At 36.2% G+C, this 19,559-nt stretch overlaps 4 protein-coding genes and 1 long non-coding RNA gene across 16 annotated transcripts in view; 3 read left to right on the forward strand and 2 right to left on the reverse strand.

Moving 5' to 3' along the window:
* LOC124219176 (uncharacterized) overlaps window positions 1-3,266 on the forward strand; it is a 62,777-nt gene extending 59,511 nt beyond the window's left edge. For 3 of the 4 annotated variants that reach the window (XM_046626405.2, XM_046626403.2, XM_046626402.2), the window contains one exon: window positions 685-3,266. In XM_046626405.2, the coding sequence (XP_046482361.1) occupies window positions 685-873 (189 nt within the window). In that variant the 3' untranslated portion in view covers window positions 874-3,266. The remainder of the gene's footprint in view (window positions 1-684) is intronic. The other variant, XM_046626404.2, reaches the window with a different exon arrangement.
* Window positions 3,267-3,816: 550 nt separating this feature from the next.
* Window positions 3,817-10,489, forward strand: spn-E (spindle E). Of its 2 annotated transcripts, none has more exons than XM_046626400.2 (10): window positions 3,817-4,233; window positions 4,611-4,798; window positions 4,910-5,222; window positions 5,562-6,019; window positions 6,113-6,476; window positions 6,547-6,713; window positions 6,797-8,020; window positions 8,116-9,261; window positions 9,338-9,666; window positions 9,743-10,489. In XM_046626400.2, the coding sequence occupies exons 2-10, from the start codon at window positions 4,625-4,627 to the stop codon at window positions 9,873-9,875; spliced, it is 4,308 nt and encodes a 1,435-aa protein (XP_046482356.1). In that variant the 5' UTR covers window positions 3,817-4,233; window positions 4,611-4,624; the 3' UTR covers window positions 9,876-10,489. The 2 variants fall into 2 exon arrangements, with proteins under 2 accessions (XP_046482356.1, XP_046482357.1); XM_046626401.2 differs by having other exon boundaries at window positions 3,817-4,190.
* LOC124219183 (G protein pathway suppressor 2) lies at window positions 10,304-13,863 on the reverse strand. Of its 3 annotated transcripts, XM_046626429.2 has the most exons (9): window positions 13,694-13,863; window positions 12,915-13,104; window positions 12,587-12,803; window positions 12,137-12,305; window positions 11,940-12,054; window positions 11,752-11,805; window positions 11,482-11,640; window positions 11,233-11,357; window positions 10,304-11,136 (listed from the first exon to the last, which is right to left on the reverse strand). In XM_046626429.2, exons 2-9 carry the CDS (start codon window positions 13,009-13,011, stop codon window positions 10,969-10,971), a joined length of 1,104 nt encoding a protein of 367 aa, XP_046482385.1. In that variant the 5' UTR covers window positions 13,012-13,104; window positions 13,694-13,863; the 3' UTR covers window positions 10,304-10,968. The 3 variants fall into 3 exon arrangements, with proteins under 3 accessions (XP_046482385.1, XP_046482386.1, XP_046482384.1); XM_046626430.2 differs by lacking the exon at window positions 13,694-13,863 and having other exon boundaries at window positions 12,158-12,305; window positions 12,915-13,271; XM_046626428.2 differs by lacking the exon at window positions 13,694-13,863 and having other exon boundaries at window positions 12,915-13,271.
* Window positions 13,864-14,030: 167 nt separating this feature from the next.
* Window positions 14,031-14,575, forward strand: LOC124219189 (uncharacterized). The gene is made up of 2 exons (XR_006883341.2): window positions 14,031-14,147; window positions 14,240-14,575. It is a non-coding gene; the product is annotated as an uncharacterized lncRNA (long non-coding RNA).
* On the reverse strand, window positions 14,439-19,358 carry LOC124219187 (uncharacterized). 6 transcript variants are annotated; one of them, XM_069135972.1, is made up of 6 exons: window positions 19,129-19,358; window positions 18,684-18,891; window positions 18,406-18,611; window positions 17,809-18,200; window positions 17,481-17,667; window positions 15,987-16,185 (listed from the first exon to the last, which is right to left on the reverse strand). In XM_069135972.1, exons 2-6 carry the CDS (start codon window positions 18,868-18,870, stop codon window positions 16,129-16,131), a joined length of 1,029 nt encoding a protein of 342 aa, XP_068992073.1. In that variant the 5' UTR covers window positions 18,871-18,891; window positions 19,129-19,358; the 3' UTR covers window positions 15,987-16,128. The 6 variants fall into 6 exon arrangements, with proteins under 6 accessions (XP_068992074.1, XP_046482396.1, XP_068992075.1 ...); XM_046626427.2 differs by lacking the exon at window positions 15,987-16,185 and adding an exon at window positions 16,389-17,294 and having other exon boundaries at window positions 18,684-18,979; window positions 19,129-19,351; XM_046626426.2 differs by lacking the exon at window positions 15,987-16,185 and adding an exon at window positions 16,389-17,294 and having other exon boundaries at window positions 19,129-19,348.
* Between the last annotated feature and the right edge of the window lie 201 nt (window positions 19,359-19,559).

Consider the following 19,559-nt stretch of genomic DNA (forward strand, 5'->3'; position numbering starts at 1 on the left):
ATGTACAGTTTCTCCCATTGTTCCAAGAAGAAAAAGAAGAATCACTTCAAACTTCTCAGTTTCTTGTTTACGCGTTCTTTACTCCCGGTTTTTACACGCGGCACAACTCACAATCAGTTTAAGTGATTCGGACTGCTAATTCATTCGCAATTGCACAGGTATCCTAATTAGAATATTCTGTTCTATCTTTTATTGATAGTTTCGGTGCACAGGTATTTAATAGAAATATATAATAATATCATATGTAGAGAAATAATAATTTATACACAATAACAATAAAAAATATATGGTTACGTGTATAGTTACTGTCAAAGTAACTATATATAGATATACATAATCTGCAATACATTTTTCTAATTGAACAAAGCCTCTGCAATAGGTACGCATGACAGTTAAATATTGACAAGAAAAATTCAGTATCTTTTTCACACTTCAACTGAAGGGTTTACTTACATCTGTCATGTATACAATTACTTAAAATAATTCTCCAAAATTCCTACACGATTCAAATTCTATGCACGTAAATTGATGAGAACATACAAATCGTCGTGCAGTTCATTTATTATGCCTACAAATGAAGCTCGAGTTTCTTACGGGTATATTATACCCCATGAGAAAGAATTAAAAAAAAAAATCATCAACGTTACTTAATTTTAAGGAATGGAAAAAAAATTGTTGTTCCAGAAACAGCTGAATGTGATTAACGATGCTTCGGAGACGTTAGCCTCTCGGTTTGCATCGGGAGGTACATCAAACTCTTCAAACAAATTAGAAACGTCAGCAATTCCCGCTGAGGATGGTGGCAAGGGTCATAACAGTCCTAATCTTGATGCAGATACTGACCAGAATACCAAGGATGTCTCGCATAAATAGAGATCACCCAACCGCGAGGATGGTTCTGATATATGTCTAGATACCGTATTGTTCCGAATATAAGCCGAGGGGCTTTTTTGTTGCCAGCACCCGGCAAAATCGTCCTCGTCTTAAAATAAAACACCCCGAAATACTGTCTCAGAATTGGGGGTCGGCTTACAGTCGGAACAATACGGCACATTTGTGGAAAAGAAATGTTATTGAAGAAATGGGAGACATGAGCAAAGTGAAGTGGCATGACTTTTTTATTTATTTATTTGTTTTTTTTTTTTATTATTTTTGCCTATCAATTTTTCTACCACACTGAATGAAATGAATAAATGAACGAAAAAAAACATTTTTATTCCGAATAATTGATGATGCTGAACTGTGTGAAAAGTTATTTTCTCTTTGACCTTGTCTCCCCTAATTCAATACACTAGGCATTGTCATTATCAATTTAGTAATGCACACTATAGCTACAGGAAATAGATTGGCGAACGTAGCAATGGCACAGAACGAATAGTAATTGACCAGCTCGAAGAAAAGAATTGCAGATGGGGAGAAAGTGAGATCTTTAAACAACTGCCACTGTAAAGGAGAATAATTTGCGAAATTGCAATTTGAACAACTGCTGCAGCGTTTAATATTTTTTTCATAATAAATTTTAACAAACTTGCTGTATGTATTCATAAATTGAAGACCGGTGGAACGTTACACAGTCCAAAAAATGTTATTATGCTTACAATAATAACAAAATTCTTGATTCTAGTCAATATCGTATTTTCTGTTAATTAAATAAATAATATAAAATAATAATTATACTTATATGTTTATCAATTCATGGTGCATATCCACCTGGTAATGACAAGGATTCTAATATACGGCAGGGCAGATTAGTATAATACTTTACAGACAAATGTCATACATCCATTTACGAAAAATATATGTTGACAGAATGACAGATTCTTTCTAAACCATTTTTAACAACAATGCTTTACAATTCGCTCAAGCACCTTGATATACGTATCCAGAAGTCCATACTGAAACGTCTTTTGTGCGTCAGAAAAAATTAGCGATCTATGAAAATATTGTGGTAAAGATTTAAAAAACGAAAACATTCTAATCGAACATTCATTGCCTAAATCATCACGTTAATCCTGCCATTGGTACTCACACCATTGATATAAATTATAAATAATCTAGGAAGGATTAGCAGAGGAAACAAAAAATAATAGTTTTTGTGTTTTAATCGGAAGTTATTAACTTGAAGATGTGTATAAGAGTTAAATAACATGATACTTTGTTTCATAATTTATTACTATATATATATACATTTAAATAATGTAACGTACCGCAAAAACGTGATCGTTATAAAAATTGGGAATGAGCTGAACATGAAGTTCGCGTGGATCTTAAGAATAATGAGAATAACTGGCAACGCTGCAACTGCGGTGTATAACGTATTTTGTATAGATGTAGTCATTAGTAGATTTATTAAATTAACTATAATTAATTTAAAAAGTATACATATATATATATATATATATATATATATATATATATATATATATATATATATATATATATATATATATATGTGTGAATATAATTATATAATACCAAAGCTTGACCAAAAAATGAAGTGGAAAAAGAAAAAAAAACATACATTTTACACACAGCAACACAATCTTGGAAATACGGTCGTTGTGTAAAGGCAGCATACATACTATAGTAATAATTTATTATGTAACAATATAAGTACTCGATGCAGAGTTGATCCCATATCACATTCGTTACTTAAGTACTAAGTTATATATTATATGGATATAATTGTTTCTGGAATAGAATTGCAGACAACACTTTACTATGTAATTCTATTCACTATTAATTTTTATCGTATATACTGATGTGAGAATATACATTATGATAATCATATCAAGGAATTAATTGATGTTATTACGGTTATCGTTATGACTTTTTAAATTTATTTTTTAACTCACCGAATCCCGGTATAGATATTTTTTGTAGCTGCATGGGCTTCACGATTTGAAATTGATTTTCGAGGCTTCATTGTAAAAATAGAAACAAACGATGAAGAAAAATTTCAAATCATATAAAATAAAATCTTTAATTTCTCGACGGCTATGTGATTTATTAGATTGTTGTATGTGTGTTATAACATGTATAGTAATGCGCACACCTAACAACTGTGATTGCCGTCACAATTCTACGTTACGCTGTGAAAAATAACAACCACAGCAAGCAAAAATAAATAAATAATCCAAAGCCAAGTGTGGATGACAGTGAAAGCATACGAAAAAATGCATGCTGTAACGGGATATATTATCATATTAATATATTTTAATGTCTATTTACCACAAAATATAAAATGTTGACATAAAAGTCACGAATACCAAGTGTTTATACTACTTTCACATCAATTTAAAACTAAATACTCCTATATCAAACTAAACCACCATCCGCAGTAATTTTTAGTTGTTCATTCTTAATTTTGAACCCTTAATTATTTTTTCACCTCTTTTCTTATTCGCAGTGTTAATATTCAATTGGCCATAAAATGGAAATTAATTTGAAACGCGGGATACGTTATTTTTCATAAAAATGAATTCGAAAATTCACTTCACCCCGTCCGTCTTTTTGCCATTAACCTACCCCTGCAATTGTACAACCCCCACAACAGCAAGGTATACAAGTTTACATGTCTTGCAAGTAATAAACCCCTGCAATTTCTACCGATCATAAACCGAGGGAAATCTTATAACGGTATCTAACTCCAAGGCACTTATCCGTTACCTATGAACTGAAATGCTTGCAGTAAGGCCCAGTCTCTGAAGTAAACCAAGCAGCAAATCACTTCTACATTACCCTGGTTGTTTTGCGCAGAGTATCATGTTCGGAAATCTGATCAGTAAGTTATTACCATTACACATATGAAATTACTCTTAAACAGTTATCACTCAAAAGCTTTGCAATATACATTTTCAATCAATATCAGTGGTGTTTGAATGCAAATTGGTCAAACAAAAATTAAAGAGATGGCGCTAGCTACGAACATGTTTTTGCAGCAGTGTTCGGTGAACTAGTACTAGAAATGTAGCGTTGATCATTGTAGGCAAAGGTTGTAGGCAGACCGTAAGGGAGGCTGTTTTGTTTACCTATGTGTTTACCTAGAACTGTACTTGTACACTTGTACTGACTTTTTACATAGAAGAGTCATTCGGGTCGCAGCTCGCTTTGCTGGACGCCGCATCGAGGTTGAAAGGTTTGAAGTGAGAGCATCATTCCCAACCGTCAAGATTAATGCGGAAGAAAATGTAATCTATATTTAAACTTTGTGTCACGCATTAATCGAGCCTGGTAATTTTTTTCAATACATTGTTTCTTTTTTCTTAATTTCGTTCAGCTCATTCAGCTACGAAAATAGAAGCATGTAAATCAATCCCGTCAATCAAATAAAAGACCACGCGGTCTTCAAGATTACGATTTGCCGCAAATTATCGTTAAGCTTTGCTCTGAAACGTTGATGCTCACTGTGAGTTTAACGATAGGTTAGCCAGGATATTCATGTAACAATGTGATTTCTTAAATGAGAATACAAAAAAAAAATACACATCTCTTTATGAGTGAATAAAGACAACGTTGGACTCGGATTATAGATCACTTGGAAAAAAACTGTACATTCTCAAAACTGACATCTTGGAACAAATTGCAATTTTATTATATTCTTGTTTCAGAGAAATAAAACACAATGGATTTCTTCGATCTCAGCAAACCGTTAAAGCGGATATCAATTGCACAGGGAGCAAGCCAAATGGTGAAAAAAATTTCGGAAGATTCGGATGATGACTCGGTTTATACAACTGCGACTGGCACGGACTACGTTGCTCAATATGTCGAAGAAGAGAACAAAAATTTCATTCAGGTATTATTTAACTATTATCCATGTTATCTACACAAGTAAATCTGTACTAGTATCACAAATCAATTTTTATTAGTAACTTCAATTTCACACAACTTTTTTTCAATTTTTCAGATGGTGGCACAGGGGCGTGCAATGGGACACGACTTCGGAACCTCTGTTTGTGATCTCGTTTCCCAAGGCACTATACCAAATATCCGCGACATCAATGTCGCAGAGCTTACAAAAATTTACGAAACTTTCAACTTTGCTTATCGGCCGAAATCTAATCTTGCTATAATGTCAATGAAGGATCGTATTGTTTCGATGATCGAAACTAATCAATGCGTTGTAATACAGGGACATACAGGCTGCGGAAAGACAACACAAGTTCCTCAGTTCATCTTGAATTCTTGCTTCGACAAAAAAGTACATTGCAACATCATTGGTAAGTTAAAATATAACAGATCGTTTTTGAGCTAATAATTTGACATCTGGTTAACGCAAAGACGGTCCTTCTGCCGAATTAACTGACGTGGTTTGGAAGAGATTTAATACAAATCGGCGATGAAAGTTACTTTCTTCACCAATACATTATTTTTTCCTTATTATTTATCACTGAAAAATATTTTACCAACAATTTTGACTAGTTTCCAAGCGAACATACTCTTTCGACATTGAATGATCCATTCGAAAATAACGTTCCTGGACGAGAATAATTGTTTAACATCAACTGCAGGTTTGAAAATAGCTGAAGCTAATACTCTCAATACAATTTTACCAACAGTTACTCAGCCAAGAAGAATAGCTGCCATCAGCATTGCTAAACGAGTAAGCAAAGAGAGACAGTGGCCAGTTGGAACATTGGTAGGATATCAGGTTGGGATGGTGAACAATACTTCGCAAGATACCAGATTGACTTACTGCACAACAGGAGTTCTTCTTCAAAAGTTGATAAACACTAAGCACATGATGGATTACACTCATATTATACTTGATGAAGTTCACGAGCGGGATCAAGATATGGATTTCCTTTTGTTAGTAGTTCGTAAATTGTCAAGACTGAATTCACATTCGGTCAAAATTATCCTTATGTCCGCCACGTTCAAGGTTGACAAATTCTCCAGCTACTTTTCAATACCTATTGGAAACAAACTCGAACCAGCCCCTGTTATTGACATTGAAAAGAAACGTCAATTCAATATTCACCACTTTTACTTGGGTCAACTTGAACAGTTGGGAGCTGTAAGACAACAATTCTACTACAGTTATTTTTTTTTTTTTTTTCATATCTACTTTGCCCTATTTCACATACTACATTCTTTCTTCTTCTTACAGCTGCCGGAAATTTTAGCTGCGGACCCCACAGTAACACCCAAGATGATGAAACTTTGTTTGAACCTGATAATGGTTTTCGACACGATAGACAGGCAGGAGGCGGGAAGCAACTTTGAAAAAAAAGACACCAACCGCAGCGTTGTACTAGTCTTTTTACCAGGAATATTTGAAATTGAGGAAATGTTCAGTCTTCTAACTGACCCTGAACATGAAAGCTACTGCTGGGATGTGGTTGTGATGCATTCGTCCATAACAAATGAGGAACAGCAAAGGATATTTGAAATGCCACCAACAGGTTATCGTCGAATAATACTGTCCACCAACATTTCCGAAAGCAGTATAACCGTTCCTGACGTCAAATACGGTAAGAGCTTCAACAAAAAAATATTAATGCCATCGATGCTGAATGCGTAAAATTTTTAATTACTTTCCAGTCATCGATTTTTGTCTCACAAAAGTACTCGTAACCGATCCAAACACAAATTTTCAATGCCTTGAAATGACCTGGGCTAGCAAAGCAAATTGTGACCAACGTGCCGGTCGTGCAGGCCGTGTAATGAATGGACGAGTCTATAGAATGGTACCTGAGAACTTTTACATGGTTAGTACTGCAGTTCAAACTCTTGAGAATCACCAACATGATCTGAAATTTCGATGTAAAGTCGTATCTTTGTGATTTTTCAGAGTGTATTACCTGAAGAGGGTGACCCGGAAATGTTGAGAGCACCTCTTGAGAATTTAATTTTAAGTGCCAAATTATTGGATATGGGTGAGCCGAAAGCAATCTTGGCCCTGTCTTTAGATCCACCAGATCTCAGCAACTTAGAACGCACCGTCTTATTACTCAAGGAGGTCGGTGGGTTGATAGACATTGAGGATATGAACTTCGATAGTAAATACGACGGTTACTTAACCGATCTGGGTAGAATAATGGCCCGACTTCCTGTCAGCATTCATATAGCGAAACTGTTCGTACTTGGACATGTTTTCAGCGTCCTAAAAGAGGCAATTATAATAGGTGCGAGTATGTCGGTAAAGAGCATGTTCAGTACTCCGTTTAGAGAAAAGCTAAAAGCCTACAACGCTAAGCTCACTTGGGCAGATAGTTCGTGCAGCGACAGCATAGCTTACTTAAATGCTTACAATGTATGGATTCGAGAAAAGGTTAGAGGTCAATTGTCCACTAAGGCTGCCGAAAAATCTTGGGCTCTAAGACACTTTATCCAGATCAGAGTGCTGCGCGAAGTGGACGCCATGATACAAGATATTGAGAAGAGATTATCGAAGATGGGGATCACGGAAACGGTCGGTACCAACAGAGTGCGGTACACAGAGGTCGAAAAACCTTTAGTGTTGAAAATTGTAATAGCCGGTGCATTTTATCCTCATTATTTTGTACGGAGACTGCAGCGCGGCGAAGTTGACGAATGTATGGCTGTCAGACTGGTCGGAGGAAACGACCCGACAAATTCTGTCTACCTGCAAGGCTGGCCTACACAGCAACCAGGCCTTTTATATGCTAAACAATTCCAACAAGTGTTTAAAGATTGTCAGAATTCGCCAGATGCGCAAATTCGTGTCTCTTTCGACGGTTCCAGTCGTGTTTATTTACAGTTTAACAAAAGCTATGAATCTGGCAGTCACCAATCACAACCCAAAGCACCAGGGAAAATTTCTCTTTCTGTTTACAAGGCTATGAAAATGCGACAGAGCGACATGCCCATACTTATACGATTATTCGACCGGGCAACCGCTATTAAAAAAGCAGAGGAACTCGGAATACCGACTGTAAACGTTACGTCTATGACTCGCAAGAATGAACCACAAAAAAAAGTTTTCATGCGACCTGCATACAGTCCAATTTTACCCAGTCTCGATGTTTCCTACATTCCTCTCGTTATTGCATATGTGAGTATGTTGGTGGTTTATTCATTTCTGTGTTTATATATTGCTATTGTTATTCTTATGAAGTTTGTAATCATTAACTGCAATTCGTTGAACAGATTGAAGCTCCTGGATGCTTCTGGGCCCAAATAAGAGATGAGGAGACGTGGAGTAATTTGCAAAAGATCAAAGAGCTTGTTAACGTGATAAAAAAAACTTCCAAAAACTGCTCAAATGAAAAGCTGCCCATTGGCTCACTTGTAATCGCTCCTTTCGAGGATCAGGATTCGGTGAGCTACTACAGAGCAACAGTTTTGAGCTATGAACAAATACCCCAAGATATTCTAGTTCACATATTTTATATCGACTATGGGAACACGAACAAAATTCATCTACGCGACCTAACACTGGTACCAGAAGACAGTGAACTTCACCAGATTCCCAGCCAGGCGTTTAAATGCGTTTTGTCGAATTTGCAGCCTTCTATGTTGCGCAATTTAGAAGGAAAGTGGTCGAATGCAGCGTATGAAAAATTCGAAACGATACTATCGGGAGATATCAAGCTATATGGAGAAATATACTCAGTCGTCCATAGTGTTGTAGCAATAAAACTCTATCGCGTCGATCTCAATAATGAAAAGATTGACATAAACCAATGGCTGATCAAACAGGGTTTTGCAGAGTTCAAAGAAGAAAGTTACCTTTCGAGATCCAACAACGTAGCGCGATCGCAACAGGAAGATATGAACACTGAACAGCAAGAATATCATGAGCAACAGCAGTACGAGAGTAATTACCAAATCCCAAAGTACTCAGAACATATATCTATGTCTAATTGTTATGATACAGTGAAACTTAGAGGCCCGTATTCCCCGCTTGAGATGGATCTGATCAACCTAGTATCGGCAGGAAGAGCTAAAAAAATAAACATTGAACCAAATTCTGTAAATTCTGTACTGCTAGATACAGATCCAGCTGATTATCACGAAAGATTATTAATTGCCGGAACAGTTGGACAATCCGTTAGCGGGGAAAGACTGAACCTTCGAAATACAACTCTGATGCCCAACATTCATGGATTGCCCAGTTTAATGGCACTTATTTTTGCCCCAACTATTGAGTTGCGAAGAACGGAAAGTGGCTCCCGGTATATCGGAGCTCTCTGCGGACTTGGTTTTGATCCGGAAACTAACAGAAGTCTGTTTCCAGACCATGACATGAACGTAGTTTTCGATGTTGAGATTTCGTTAGACGATTTACAAAACGTATGGTTGCTTTTTTGTGTTTCTTTTCGAAAAATCATTTCATCAAATAGGTAATCCACGAATATTTTCCATACAGATAAACAGATTACGTCACTGGATGAACATGGGTATACACATTGAGTTATGTGAAACTGATTCAAGTGACATGGCTTTATGCCAAAGAAAAACAAAGGAGACTTTATTTGACCTAATTTGTAAGAAACGAAAGTCCATCGAAGTACAGAATGCGTTGAATTCTCTAAAGTGGAATTCAAACAATCCTAACATAATTCTGGAACCAAAGAATGTGGGATCACCGACTAGTACCATTTTCAAATTACACCATGCATTGGATTTGGAACCAGTACCTGAAGGGTACGAGGAAATGGTTTCCCACTTACAGGAATTGCGATCTATCGCTGACTGGTAAGTGCTCCTAACAACGTCGACTATTGTATCAATAAAAATGACTAAAATAATTGAAAAAAACATACAATTTTAGGGATCAGTTCAAGAAACAGCCTCATGACATCCGATGCAAGTTGTGCGAGGTAGATATAACAGACATTCCAATGCTTCGTTTTCACTTAAGCACACCGGGGCATAAAAGTAAGCGGCTAGAAGCTAATCTTTAACTACATTTAAATCTACACACAAGTAAAAACATGTATCAACGTATTCGTATTCAAATTATCCACTGAAAATATTATTATAAACTGACGTGTTCGTACATTGACATTAATGTAACAAAGAGAATATGCATTTAATTTTTTTAATACTCGTTCGAAATCAAAACAATGGTATTTGAGTTACCTCGCTGTGCCGGATACATTGCACATAAGTTTGTATCTACTGATTAACCATGAAAAAGAAGTGTAATAATTATTATTATAAATAATAGTGCTGAGTTTTACTATGTGAAAGATTTTACGTTTGATTGTGACAAAATTGAGAATAATTATTATTTAAAAAATTACGTCATGCAATATACTTAACTTCTCAATTAAAACAGCGATTCTAGACGTAATCCTGTGTGATAATAAATCAAGTTTTTTCGTAAACGTAAAAAACTGTAATACTATTTTATATCAAGTTTCATAATAAGGTCTAAGTAGGTATTATTTACTAAACAAGTTTTGACTTGTTTACAAACGGATAACGTTCATTATTTTCATTTAAAAAAAAAAAGAAGAAACAACGTGACAAGTTTCGGGTAAATAAGTGCAGCAACCCGAAGTAAAGAATCAACGGAATCTGTATGCAATTCACCATCTAAATACATCTATTAATGTAATTTGGCATACATACGTGAAAATATCACTGTATCATTATATGACATATGTATATTAGCTCAGATAAAATATAATTACTGATTAAAATTTGTTACACATTGTTAAATAAGTACCAGATTTTCGAGCGCCTATAGCAATAATAGAAAGATATTCAGAAATTCGAAGTTAAGGTCTTCGAACAAGTATGCAGAATCTCCTATCAAAATAGTGTATTTTTAACTACTCTATCAAATTCTCTTTATTTCGCTCATTTTTCATCAACTATTGCATCAAAAATACTAGCAATGAATTGGATATCTAACAATATAAGTGTCGGTATATAGAAAGTGTTATGTACCGTTTGTCAATAAACTGTTTTATTTTACTTGTATTTTGGTTCGTATATCGTTTATGTGATATAATAATATTGTCATGTTTATCATTATCATTCAACTCATTAAACTTCTCGTTGCATATACCGTGTAGGTTGAGTATACAATAGACGACCACCGACATTTGCAGCAGACGCACTGACATAAGTACCAGGTGGAGGTGGATACGCACCAGGAGGAGGCTGTGGTGCCCTGACTGGATACCCTGATGTAATACCACCGGTTTTAGCACCCTGTGAAATAGTGATGAAAGAAGTAGTATGAAGGAATAAAACTTTCACAACGAATAAGACTTGTATGTTTAGGTTTTCAACTTGCGAAACCGATACCTGTGGTGGCTGTTGTATGGGAATAGCTCCTCCGTGAACAGTGACGTGGCTACCTGGCCGGAGGTAGAATTTGTCCTCCGAATAAGCTCCTTTGTGCTCCAAAGAATGCATACTTGCAACGTAAGCTAGTGAAAAATTTTTTTCGAATTTGGTCGAATTCTTCATGAGTGAATACAACATCAGGGTTTGTTTATGAATATGTTATTAATCTTAGCTTGGTTAATTTGAATACTCCTCTGCATGCCTTACCAGGTTGATGAGATGACATTGTGCCTCGACTACCAGCCAAATAGTTCAGTTTCCCAGGTTCAGGTTCTCTAGAAGACTGAGAACTAGGTGCTGTGTAGTTGTAGACATTCTGACCCTGTGGCGCTGAGTAGAAATTTGACGTTGAATACTGGTTTCCCTCTGTGAAGGAAGATCAAATGGTTAGTACTACGTTTTGCATTCAAATGAGCAGACTCGTACGAAGTATTAGGTTTCGATTTTACCAAGCTCATCAGAAGTTTAAATACTCACTGTTCCAAAGCACAGCTCTGACATCGCTAGATCTCCTCGCCGCATCTTCAGATTCTAAAAAATATACCATTTGATACCAGCAACAAGAGGACATTCTTTTCTGCAGAAAAATTGAATTGACTAAGAATAGTCTGTTTAAAACATATCGAATAAGACTTCTTCATTCGACAAAAAACAAAAATACCTACTTGCTGGCGGTGGATTATAGCTGGGAATGGAAGGTGGAGGTTTATATCCGTATCCGGAGTGATACGGGGAAGCAGTGAGAGGCGGTGAAGGACTATGCGTTCGCTTCAAGGGTCCCTGAAAACAGACACAAGAATAAGATGAAATCGAAATTGAGGTAATGATAATTTTTGAGAAAAATAAACCAAACGATACATGCAATTCTGTGAATTGTACGCACACTTGGCAGCATTGAGTGCGTTGGTGCAGTTGCTGGAACTTTGTAATGCGGACTTCGTGTTTGCAGCGGTAAAAACAACTGAGGATGAACCACTCCGGCTCCGGTGCCAGGGTAGCCACCCACTGCCGACAACACCTCCGACGTTACGCTAAAAATGTAAGTTTTTTCATTATTACCAAAGAAACGTTACTAACAATGAAAGGCGACATATCTCATTTATAAAACAGCTCAGGCTGCTGTAAGGACCAAGATTTTGAGGTTCCTGGTTCTTCTGCAGAAAATTTATGAGTCTGATAAGCACTATCAGATTCACAAATTTTACGCTAATTCATTAGCGTCTCGAGCAATATTAGTCATCTGTGAGCACAAGGCAGTATTACCGAAGTGCTAACTGTAAGGAATTGCTTCATTGTATTGATAAGTTATCACCTAGTCTCTTTGATAAGTTGACGTCTGCGATTATCATCTTCGTTCAGAACTTTCTTTAGTTGTAAAAAGAGCTGATGCTTCTCATCCTTGAGTTGCGACAGTTCACTTTCGAGACGTGATATCTGAACGCGAGTTTCTCCAAGTGTCATAACATCCTGCTTTTGTTGACGCTCTCTTTCCTTCCTTTGACGTTCCTCTTCAGCATCTGCTTCTTGCTCTGTACATCAAATATAACACGTGTATGCAAAGGATTTGTTACGCTGTTGATGTTAAAAAAAATTTCCATTTGCGTAGGGCGATATTGTCACAAAGTTAAAACTTGAGTTACCTTGTTTCTTTCTTTGACGTTCTCTAGTTATATGGGTTTTTAAAGCCTGCCACATCTGTTCGCTGCGCTGTGGTGGCTCGACTATTACAGCTGGCATGTTGATGGGGTGTCAATGAAATTTGTTCACTCCAAAACGAAAATAGTTTAGTAAGTCCTACAAAACTATGCTGTCCGTCCTGTAACCACCAGTCTACAAACGCGTTTTCAATAACTAGTTATTGATTTGTGCAGTAATTTTCATTTCGTGTTACGAAGTTCATAGTGTATTTTTCTTTACATTTTAATATTATTTACTTTTTACAAACAGATGTTAACGCAAATGACTATAGGTTGGTACTATGATAGTTTCGCCCACTTTTGTACCTGCATATATGCCCGACACACGTATACGGGCCTGTGTAAGCTTATTGCTTACTCAGAGGCATGCAAGGATAATAGACCATCGGAGTACGGAGGTTGCACGTTGGTAAATGCGGTAGCGCAATAGAAAGAGAAAGCTGCATATAACACCTGTATCCTTGTCTAATGGCGCATGCGCGTTCCGCGTTTCTTTTCAGCAAGAATGAAATAGAAAATGAACGGAGGAGTGGAAGTTCTTATATTGTATATACATAAAACCACGAATAAAACATTAGAATCAAATAATTGAATGTTAAATTGTAAAATGCTGTCTGTGCTTTATTGATTCATTTTTGGGAAACCTCCAATCACAATACGAATCAATGTATATAAGTATGAAATTTGTAGTTTAGGCTATAAACTACAAATACAATACTTACATGTCAAAACTACGTTCGCATTTTGGAATTTGTTTTGCTTTACATATGAGGCATATTCCTGGTATTTTGGTTAGTATTTTCAGTTATTTTCATACACAAAATCACATTAAATAACATTTGGTAGCAACATGGATATAATAATAAACTCAGTGGACGCGGTGAACGCGCAAATTCGTAGTTACGCGTGCCCCGCGCATGTGCCACCAGACGAAGACTGCGGTGAACTATGCAACTTTCTCTTTCTATCCCGCTATCGACTTCTCAGGCCGGCTACGCGGTCTATGCTTATAGGTATTGTCAATGAGCCAAACGCTACTGGTACGTTTTCGCTCTCGCTTGCTCGCGTTGTTCGTACCGTAAAACCCTCAACTTTGGATTGAAATTATTCGGAAACGGTACGGTGGAGCATACTACACTCAGCGAGGGAAGATTTCGACAGCTCATGAAAAATATTGTAATGAATTAATACACTTTTTTTTTTTATTCATGTCCCCGTTTTAGTAGCGCCCTATGATACTAAATAAGTCTTTGGAACTAATTTTCCAGGTGCTCCTGGACGGTAAATGCATTTCGGTTACCGACAATATTCTGTCGTATTTAGCATCACGAAAGCAATGGATAATGCAGAGCAATATTTACCATAGTAGAGTACAACTGCTGGTGGTCGAAAGCCTTTTTATAAAAAAATATGTATTGATGATAGAACATGATTCATGGGGTCCTCTATTAACGATTATACCCAAACTACAACATCATATACGTTTTTATTTTGTCACAAATCATCGATTTATTACATACAAGACAATAACTAATTCACGAAACACGTATCAATGTCTTTGATTCCTATTCGATTCGTTATTCGACAAAGAAACTACATGTGCGCATCATTGGCAAAAATCTTTAAAATGAAGATACTCTTCTTATTACACGTAGTATTTTCACTCCGTTGTCTGTCAATATCGCATCTAGTATATCGAAGCTAAAGACATGTGTACATACTTCATGAATTATAATAGATCGACGTCAATTCTTGTTCGTGTTTTGAATTTAATATCATTAAAAAAAATCAGATATATTGTCCATTATTCACACTGAAAAATATGCAACTCTGATTTTTGAAATATTATTTAAAAAAAGACAGCAATGGGGACCGTCAATGTGGCTGGAAATTTTCTTTATAGTTGTACCACATTATGTCAACAATGTTTGTAAATCAGAATTTTTTGTCATGTTAATGATAATACATGTTGAATTATAGCGAATATTTATATTCTCACATTCACAATCAGTTATAGGTGATGTATCCGTTGTTGTTTTACATAATATCTCGATCATTTCAATCACAGCGGTTTAGTTAGCAACAGTAAAAAAGCGAAAAAGGAGAAGAATAAACGAACGTAAATGTAAGGTGTTAACATATAGGTATAAATGCCCATACGACATCAAATCTTCAGTTCCTAAGACAACAGCGCAACTTCAGCTTGGATATTTTTACGTGCTTGTTCCTCAAACTTTTCGCGAAACTCCTTGGTAGCAAATATGTTTGGAATTTGCAAAAAATTTTGCAACACCTGTAAAATTCGTATGCCATCAACCCAAAAAAAAAAAAGAAAACAAAGCGAACAAAAGATCATATCAATTATAAATGTCTGTACAAAGTAGGAACATAAGGACGTATACAAATTACCTTAAGTCTTAACGCGGTATACATCGGTGCACTAAGGAACCCATATTCACCGCGTACACGTTCTGTATATTCTGTATACTTCTCAGGTTCGGCACCCAGTATGGCCATATCCAAGTCAAGAAGATAGTGAGCATCCTCTTCGCCAAAGGCACCTCCAACCTTGTGTGCATCTGTACTATGAGTAGCAGCTGCTTTCAGCAGAGCACAAACCTCATTGCGTAATTCTCCATCCTGGGAATGTAGATTGTCAAGTCTTTGATAGAAACTTGTAACGTTATTGAATTCAATTAGAGAGATGTACCGAGATGAAAAGTAATTGAACTCACCGCAGGGATTTCTGCCTCATCTGCAAAGGTAATAAAGTGTTGTAGATTTTTTTCCTCGCAATCCAACGCCTTTGGATCATACTCAAAACTGCAAAATTTACATCAGGTTTAAATATTTTATTTATCTTTATTCAAACATATGTTATCATCGATTGATAAGTTACTTTTGAAAGAACAGTGCGAGGAGTACGGCCCTGGGATTAGTTAAATTGTCCTTAATCTCGTAGTAGTGGAGTAACTTGTCTTGAAGATAATCAAGATTGTGGTAGGTTCGTTTCTCTTCAGAATAGACATCCTGCAACTTGATTATCCAAGTGTCGCACGTGTCACTGTTCAATCCTTCTGTAGCCTCCTTCCAACTTTCTTCAATCGATGCCATTTTGCGTTATGTACTAATTAAATTCAATTTTGTGCCAAGCAGGTCAGAATTTATTCCAGTATCCAATTTTGCGTACATAAGACTTGTACTTTTCAATTTGCTATAACAGATAATTACGGTAAAGAATCTATGTTACGATTGACATGACTTATGAATAAAAAATTCTCACAACTCAATAAAAATGATATATGGGCCAGGGATGTTATTTCACGAGGTATGAATAAACGTTATTTTAGAAAACCATAATTCTGAAGACCAAAATTCGAAGTGATATTAAAAATTTATTTAATGTGCATAATTCACCTTGAGCAGAGCCCAATTTGACTAAACGGAAGTTATATTTACAAGGTAAATAACAACAACTATTTTTACGCATTCATCAAGTAATAAAATATTTAATTTCCATAAATTCGATCCCTTTAACACACAAACGAACCATACGTCCGGCCACGAACGCTTCTTCTACGACTTTATTGATCGCGCATTGGGGGCCATTAAAATACGAAATTTTCGCGCCGCGTATACGCGTTCGACAATTCTTACAGATGAATTTACTACTTAATAGTACGACAACGTAAAATTGCGAGTAACGTCTTTAATCAAGTAATAGGACGTGAATCCGCGTTTAAGAATTGATCAAACGATCCCAGGAATAACGTTTAAGTAATTAAGGCATAATATTATACTATACTAATATTATAAGAGGTAGTTTTCAACGGATAATACTAAATACTGTGTTGTTCCGAGTATAAGCAGACCCCGCATATAAGACGACCCGCAATTCTGAGAATATTTCAGGGTGTTTTTCATAGTTACTCGCATATAAGACACCGGGTCCGCGTATAAGACGAGAACTATTTTGGCAGGTACTGTCAACGACAAAAAACCTCAGCTTATATTCGGAACGACACGGTAAGTATGAAGATTATAAAAATATCGGAATTGACTAATTAATCTAAAACACTACGTATAAATAACGAAAAGATATTAAATTTGGTTAAAATTACAAGCACTTTTAGATGCATTAACGAGTAAACATTGTAGAGAAATATGTACCACAGTATATCAAGACATTAAATGCAAGATTAACAAGACAATTAATTAACACTCTTCATTCCTAATTGGGATTGGGGCTTGAAAATGAAGTACGGCTTTTTCTTGAAAAAACCAAAGAACTCGATCAATCGCTTCAATATCTGTTACTTTCATCTGAAATATATGGGAATACAATATAAGTACACATACGTTAACTAAGTTGACAAAGTACGCGTAATGAAATTAAATCAGTTGTTCTCTGTTCTGTAAAAATTCCAATAGTTTACTTAGAAAATGTGTAGTTTAAATTTATTTTTCAACTCATAGTCACTAATGTATAAAGGAGAGATCGTGACAAACCTTATTAGATTTAATGGTAAAATTTGGCAAGCTAATTTTTTCCAGTAAACAATATCCCAACTCGAGACTAGCACTCTTCAGCATCTTAATCCTCAGACATTCGAAAAACCGATTCACCTGACTCAAATCTATTATACTAGCGACTTGCTCATTATCGTTTGTGGCACTCAGATGAGTGGGACAGATTCTGAAATCAATTAAATTCAAAATCAATAATAATTTCTACATATTCAGAAACACGACATTTCAAATAATGACCATATTTAGAAGGCGTTGCTACTGCATCAAAAGTAGGCTAATAATAAAGGTGAAAGTAGTTGGAATTTACTTTGACCACAAAGTCTTCATAGTCTTCAGCGGAAATTTGACTTTGATCAAGTCAGATGCCGGCAATTCAGGGATAGTATACTCTAGTATTAATTCATACTGAGCAGTCTTCTTAGTGCTTCGCGATTCAGCTACATCAGAGTTAAGAACAATCGTAGTTAACCACATAAGATCTTCCTGACTGGCTGGCATAGCTGTAATTGTACAGTCAAACATCTGACTTAATGTAGAGTGTACAGCCTGCGCAACACCTTGCAGTCCTCTGTTTAATAGAATTGGTAATTTTACATTTTCCGCTTCCACGTCAGACCTAGGACCCCAGGACAAAAATATTCCCAGATAAATTTGTTTCATTTCAGTATCCTGTTCGTCGTCTTTGGAATGGACTTCTACCTGGAAAAAAAGGTTGTCAGTACGTTTTATGTAGTCTCCATTACAAACTGGCGAGTGGGGGTTACATGTACGACAGATTATGAAATATAGTCATTCTCATATATATAGAGAAATTTTCTTGCTATTCAGAAGATTTTGTTAAACTTGTAACAATTTTGATTATTGAAATCAATCCCTCTGTATTCTGCAAATAACCTTGGCGTACCTTTACAGCTGGAGGATCTGAAGGACTGCATACCAGATGATGCATAGGAGTGAATTTAGCTTCGTAAGATACATTATCTTTGTACAAAGAGGTTGCCACCATTTCTCTGAGTTTTTTGGAGTACTGTTTTAATCTCACGTCATCTTTAATGTCGAGACCGAATAAAGGTGATACTGCCGAGATATTCCAGGTGAGTTTAATCAAATCTGCAAATGAATAGAGAAAAATATGTCATGCTAACTAGCAATCATCTCTCCATCCACGTCACATAAACATACCTAACAAAGCATCGTCTATGTTATCTTCGGCATCGGGGTCTTCTATGTCAACGACGGTATGCCTGGATCTTGGGTCAAATTGCATTCTGCGCTGAGCACGACCAGGGGTATAAGGAGTAAACATAGTGGAGCTGTTTCGAAACCTTTTGCTCTGCGGCGTTGTTACTTCTGAGTGGTGATCTGACATTTGTAAGTTTCTGCGCGGCTTCTGAGAAGAAATTGATTGAAATATTTGCTTCGGCTCGATGCATGCCTCAGGGCATATTTACAGAGCAAATAATGTCAAAAAATCTTTGCTGGAACAGTCCAGTTATGGAGATTTTACCAATGTTACATCCACCTTCATGCATATTTACGATCGAATGTAAGTCCAGAGCGAAAATAGTAAACACTGCTCAATGCTTTCCCGTAATCGGTATCAATTTTGTTAAGCAAATATACTTACAGCGTGTATCGAAACCAAACAAATTCTAGAACGACTAGAACCTGGTCGTGCCGTTTTTGGCGGGGATATATAGCAAGTAAATGAAAAAACTTGCTGTAACGCTTTCGATGAGACGCTACAGTTTTGAATTTTCCGAACTGCGTTACGATTCGCCAGGCTACGAATCGAAAACAGATGTCAGATTACAGCGTACTGGTTGATATCCAAAACAGAGAGAAATCCAAAACGTCCAAAACCGTCACTTGGGAACTGTTGAGCACGCATCACGCGGGCTTTACACGAAGTTACATCTCCGAATCAACAATGATCAAGATCTCTCGCCGTTGGTAACACCAGTTAGATTCATTGGCATTTGATATTTTCTATATTTTCGTGACAAATTTTGTATTAAGTACGTTGTTATATCCTCATTTACCGCTATCTATTTTCAA

Source organism: Neodiprion pinetum, chromosome 5 (assembly GCF_021155775.2).
Source record: "Neodiprion pinetum isolate iyNeoPine1 chromosome 5, iyNeoPine1.2, whole genome shotgun sequence".
Taxonomy (NCBI): Eukaryota; Metazoa; Arthropoda; class Insecta; order Hymenoptera; family Diprionidae; genus Neodiprion; species Neodiprion pinetum.

What these genes read in the sequence shown, in the direction of transcription:
- spn-E (XM_046626400.2), top strand. Translation starts at nt 4,625, where the DNA reads ATGGATTTCTTCGATCTCAGCAAACCGTTAAAGCGGATATCAATTGCA. An exon ending in TACCTGAGAACTTTTACATG is followed by an intron (nt 6,714 to 6,796) that starts GTTAGTACTGCA and finishes GTGATTTTTCAG; the next exon opens with AGTGTATTACCTGAAGAGGG. An exon ending in TTCCTCTCGTTATTGCATAT is followed by an intron (nt 8,021 to 8,115) that starts GTGAGTATGTTG and finishes TTCGTTGAACAG; the next exon opens with ATTGAAGCTCCTGGATGCTT.
- LOC124219183 (XM_046626429.2), bottom strand. Translation starts at nt 13,011, where the DNA reads ATGCCAGCTGTAATAGTCGAGCCACCACAGCGCAGCGAACAGATGTGG. An exon ending in ACGTCAAAGAAAGAAACAAG is followed by an intron (nt 12,804 to 12,914) that starts GTAACTCAAGTT and finishes TTTGATGTACAG; the next exon opens with AGCAAGAAGCAGATGCTGAA. An exon ending in CCATACAACAGCCACCACAG is followed by an intron (nt 11,137 to 11,232) that starts GTATCGGTTTCG and finishes ACTATTTCACAG; the next exon opens with GGTGCTAAAACCGGTGGTAT.
- LOC124219187 (XM_046626427.2), bottom strand. Translation starts at nt 18,870, where the DNA reads ATGTCAGATCACCACTCAGAAGTAACAACGCCGCAGAGCAAAAGGTTT. An exon ending in CATAGACGATGCTTTGTTAG is followed by an intron (nt 18,612 to 18,683) that starts GTATGTTTATGT and finishes ATTCATTTGCAG; the next exon opens with ATTTGATTAAACTCACCTGG. An exon ending in TTACCATTAAATCTAATAAG is followed by an intron (nt 17,295 to 17,480) that starts GTTTGTCACGAT and finishes CATATATTTCAG; the next exon opens with ATGAAAGTAACAGATATTGA.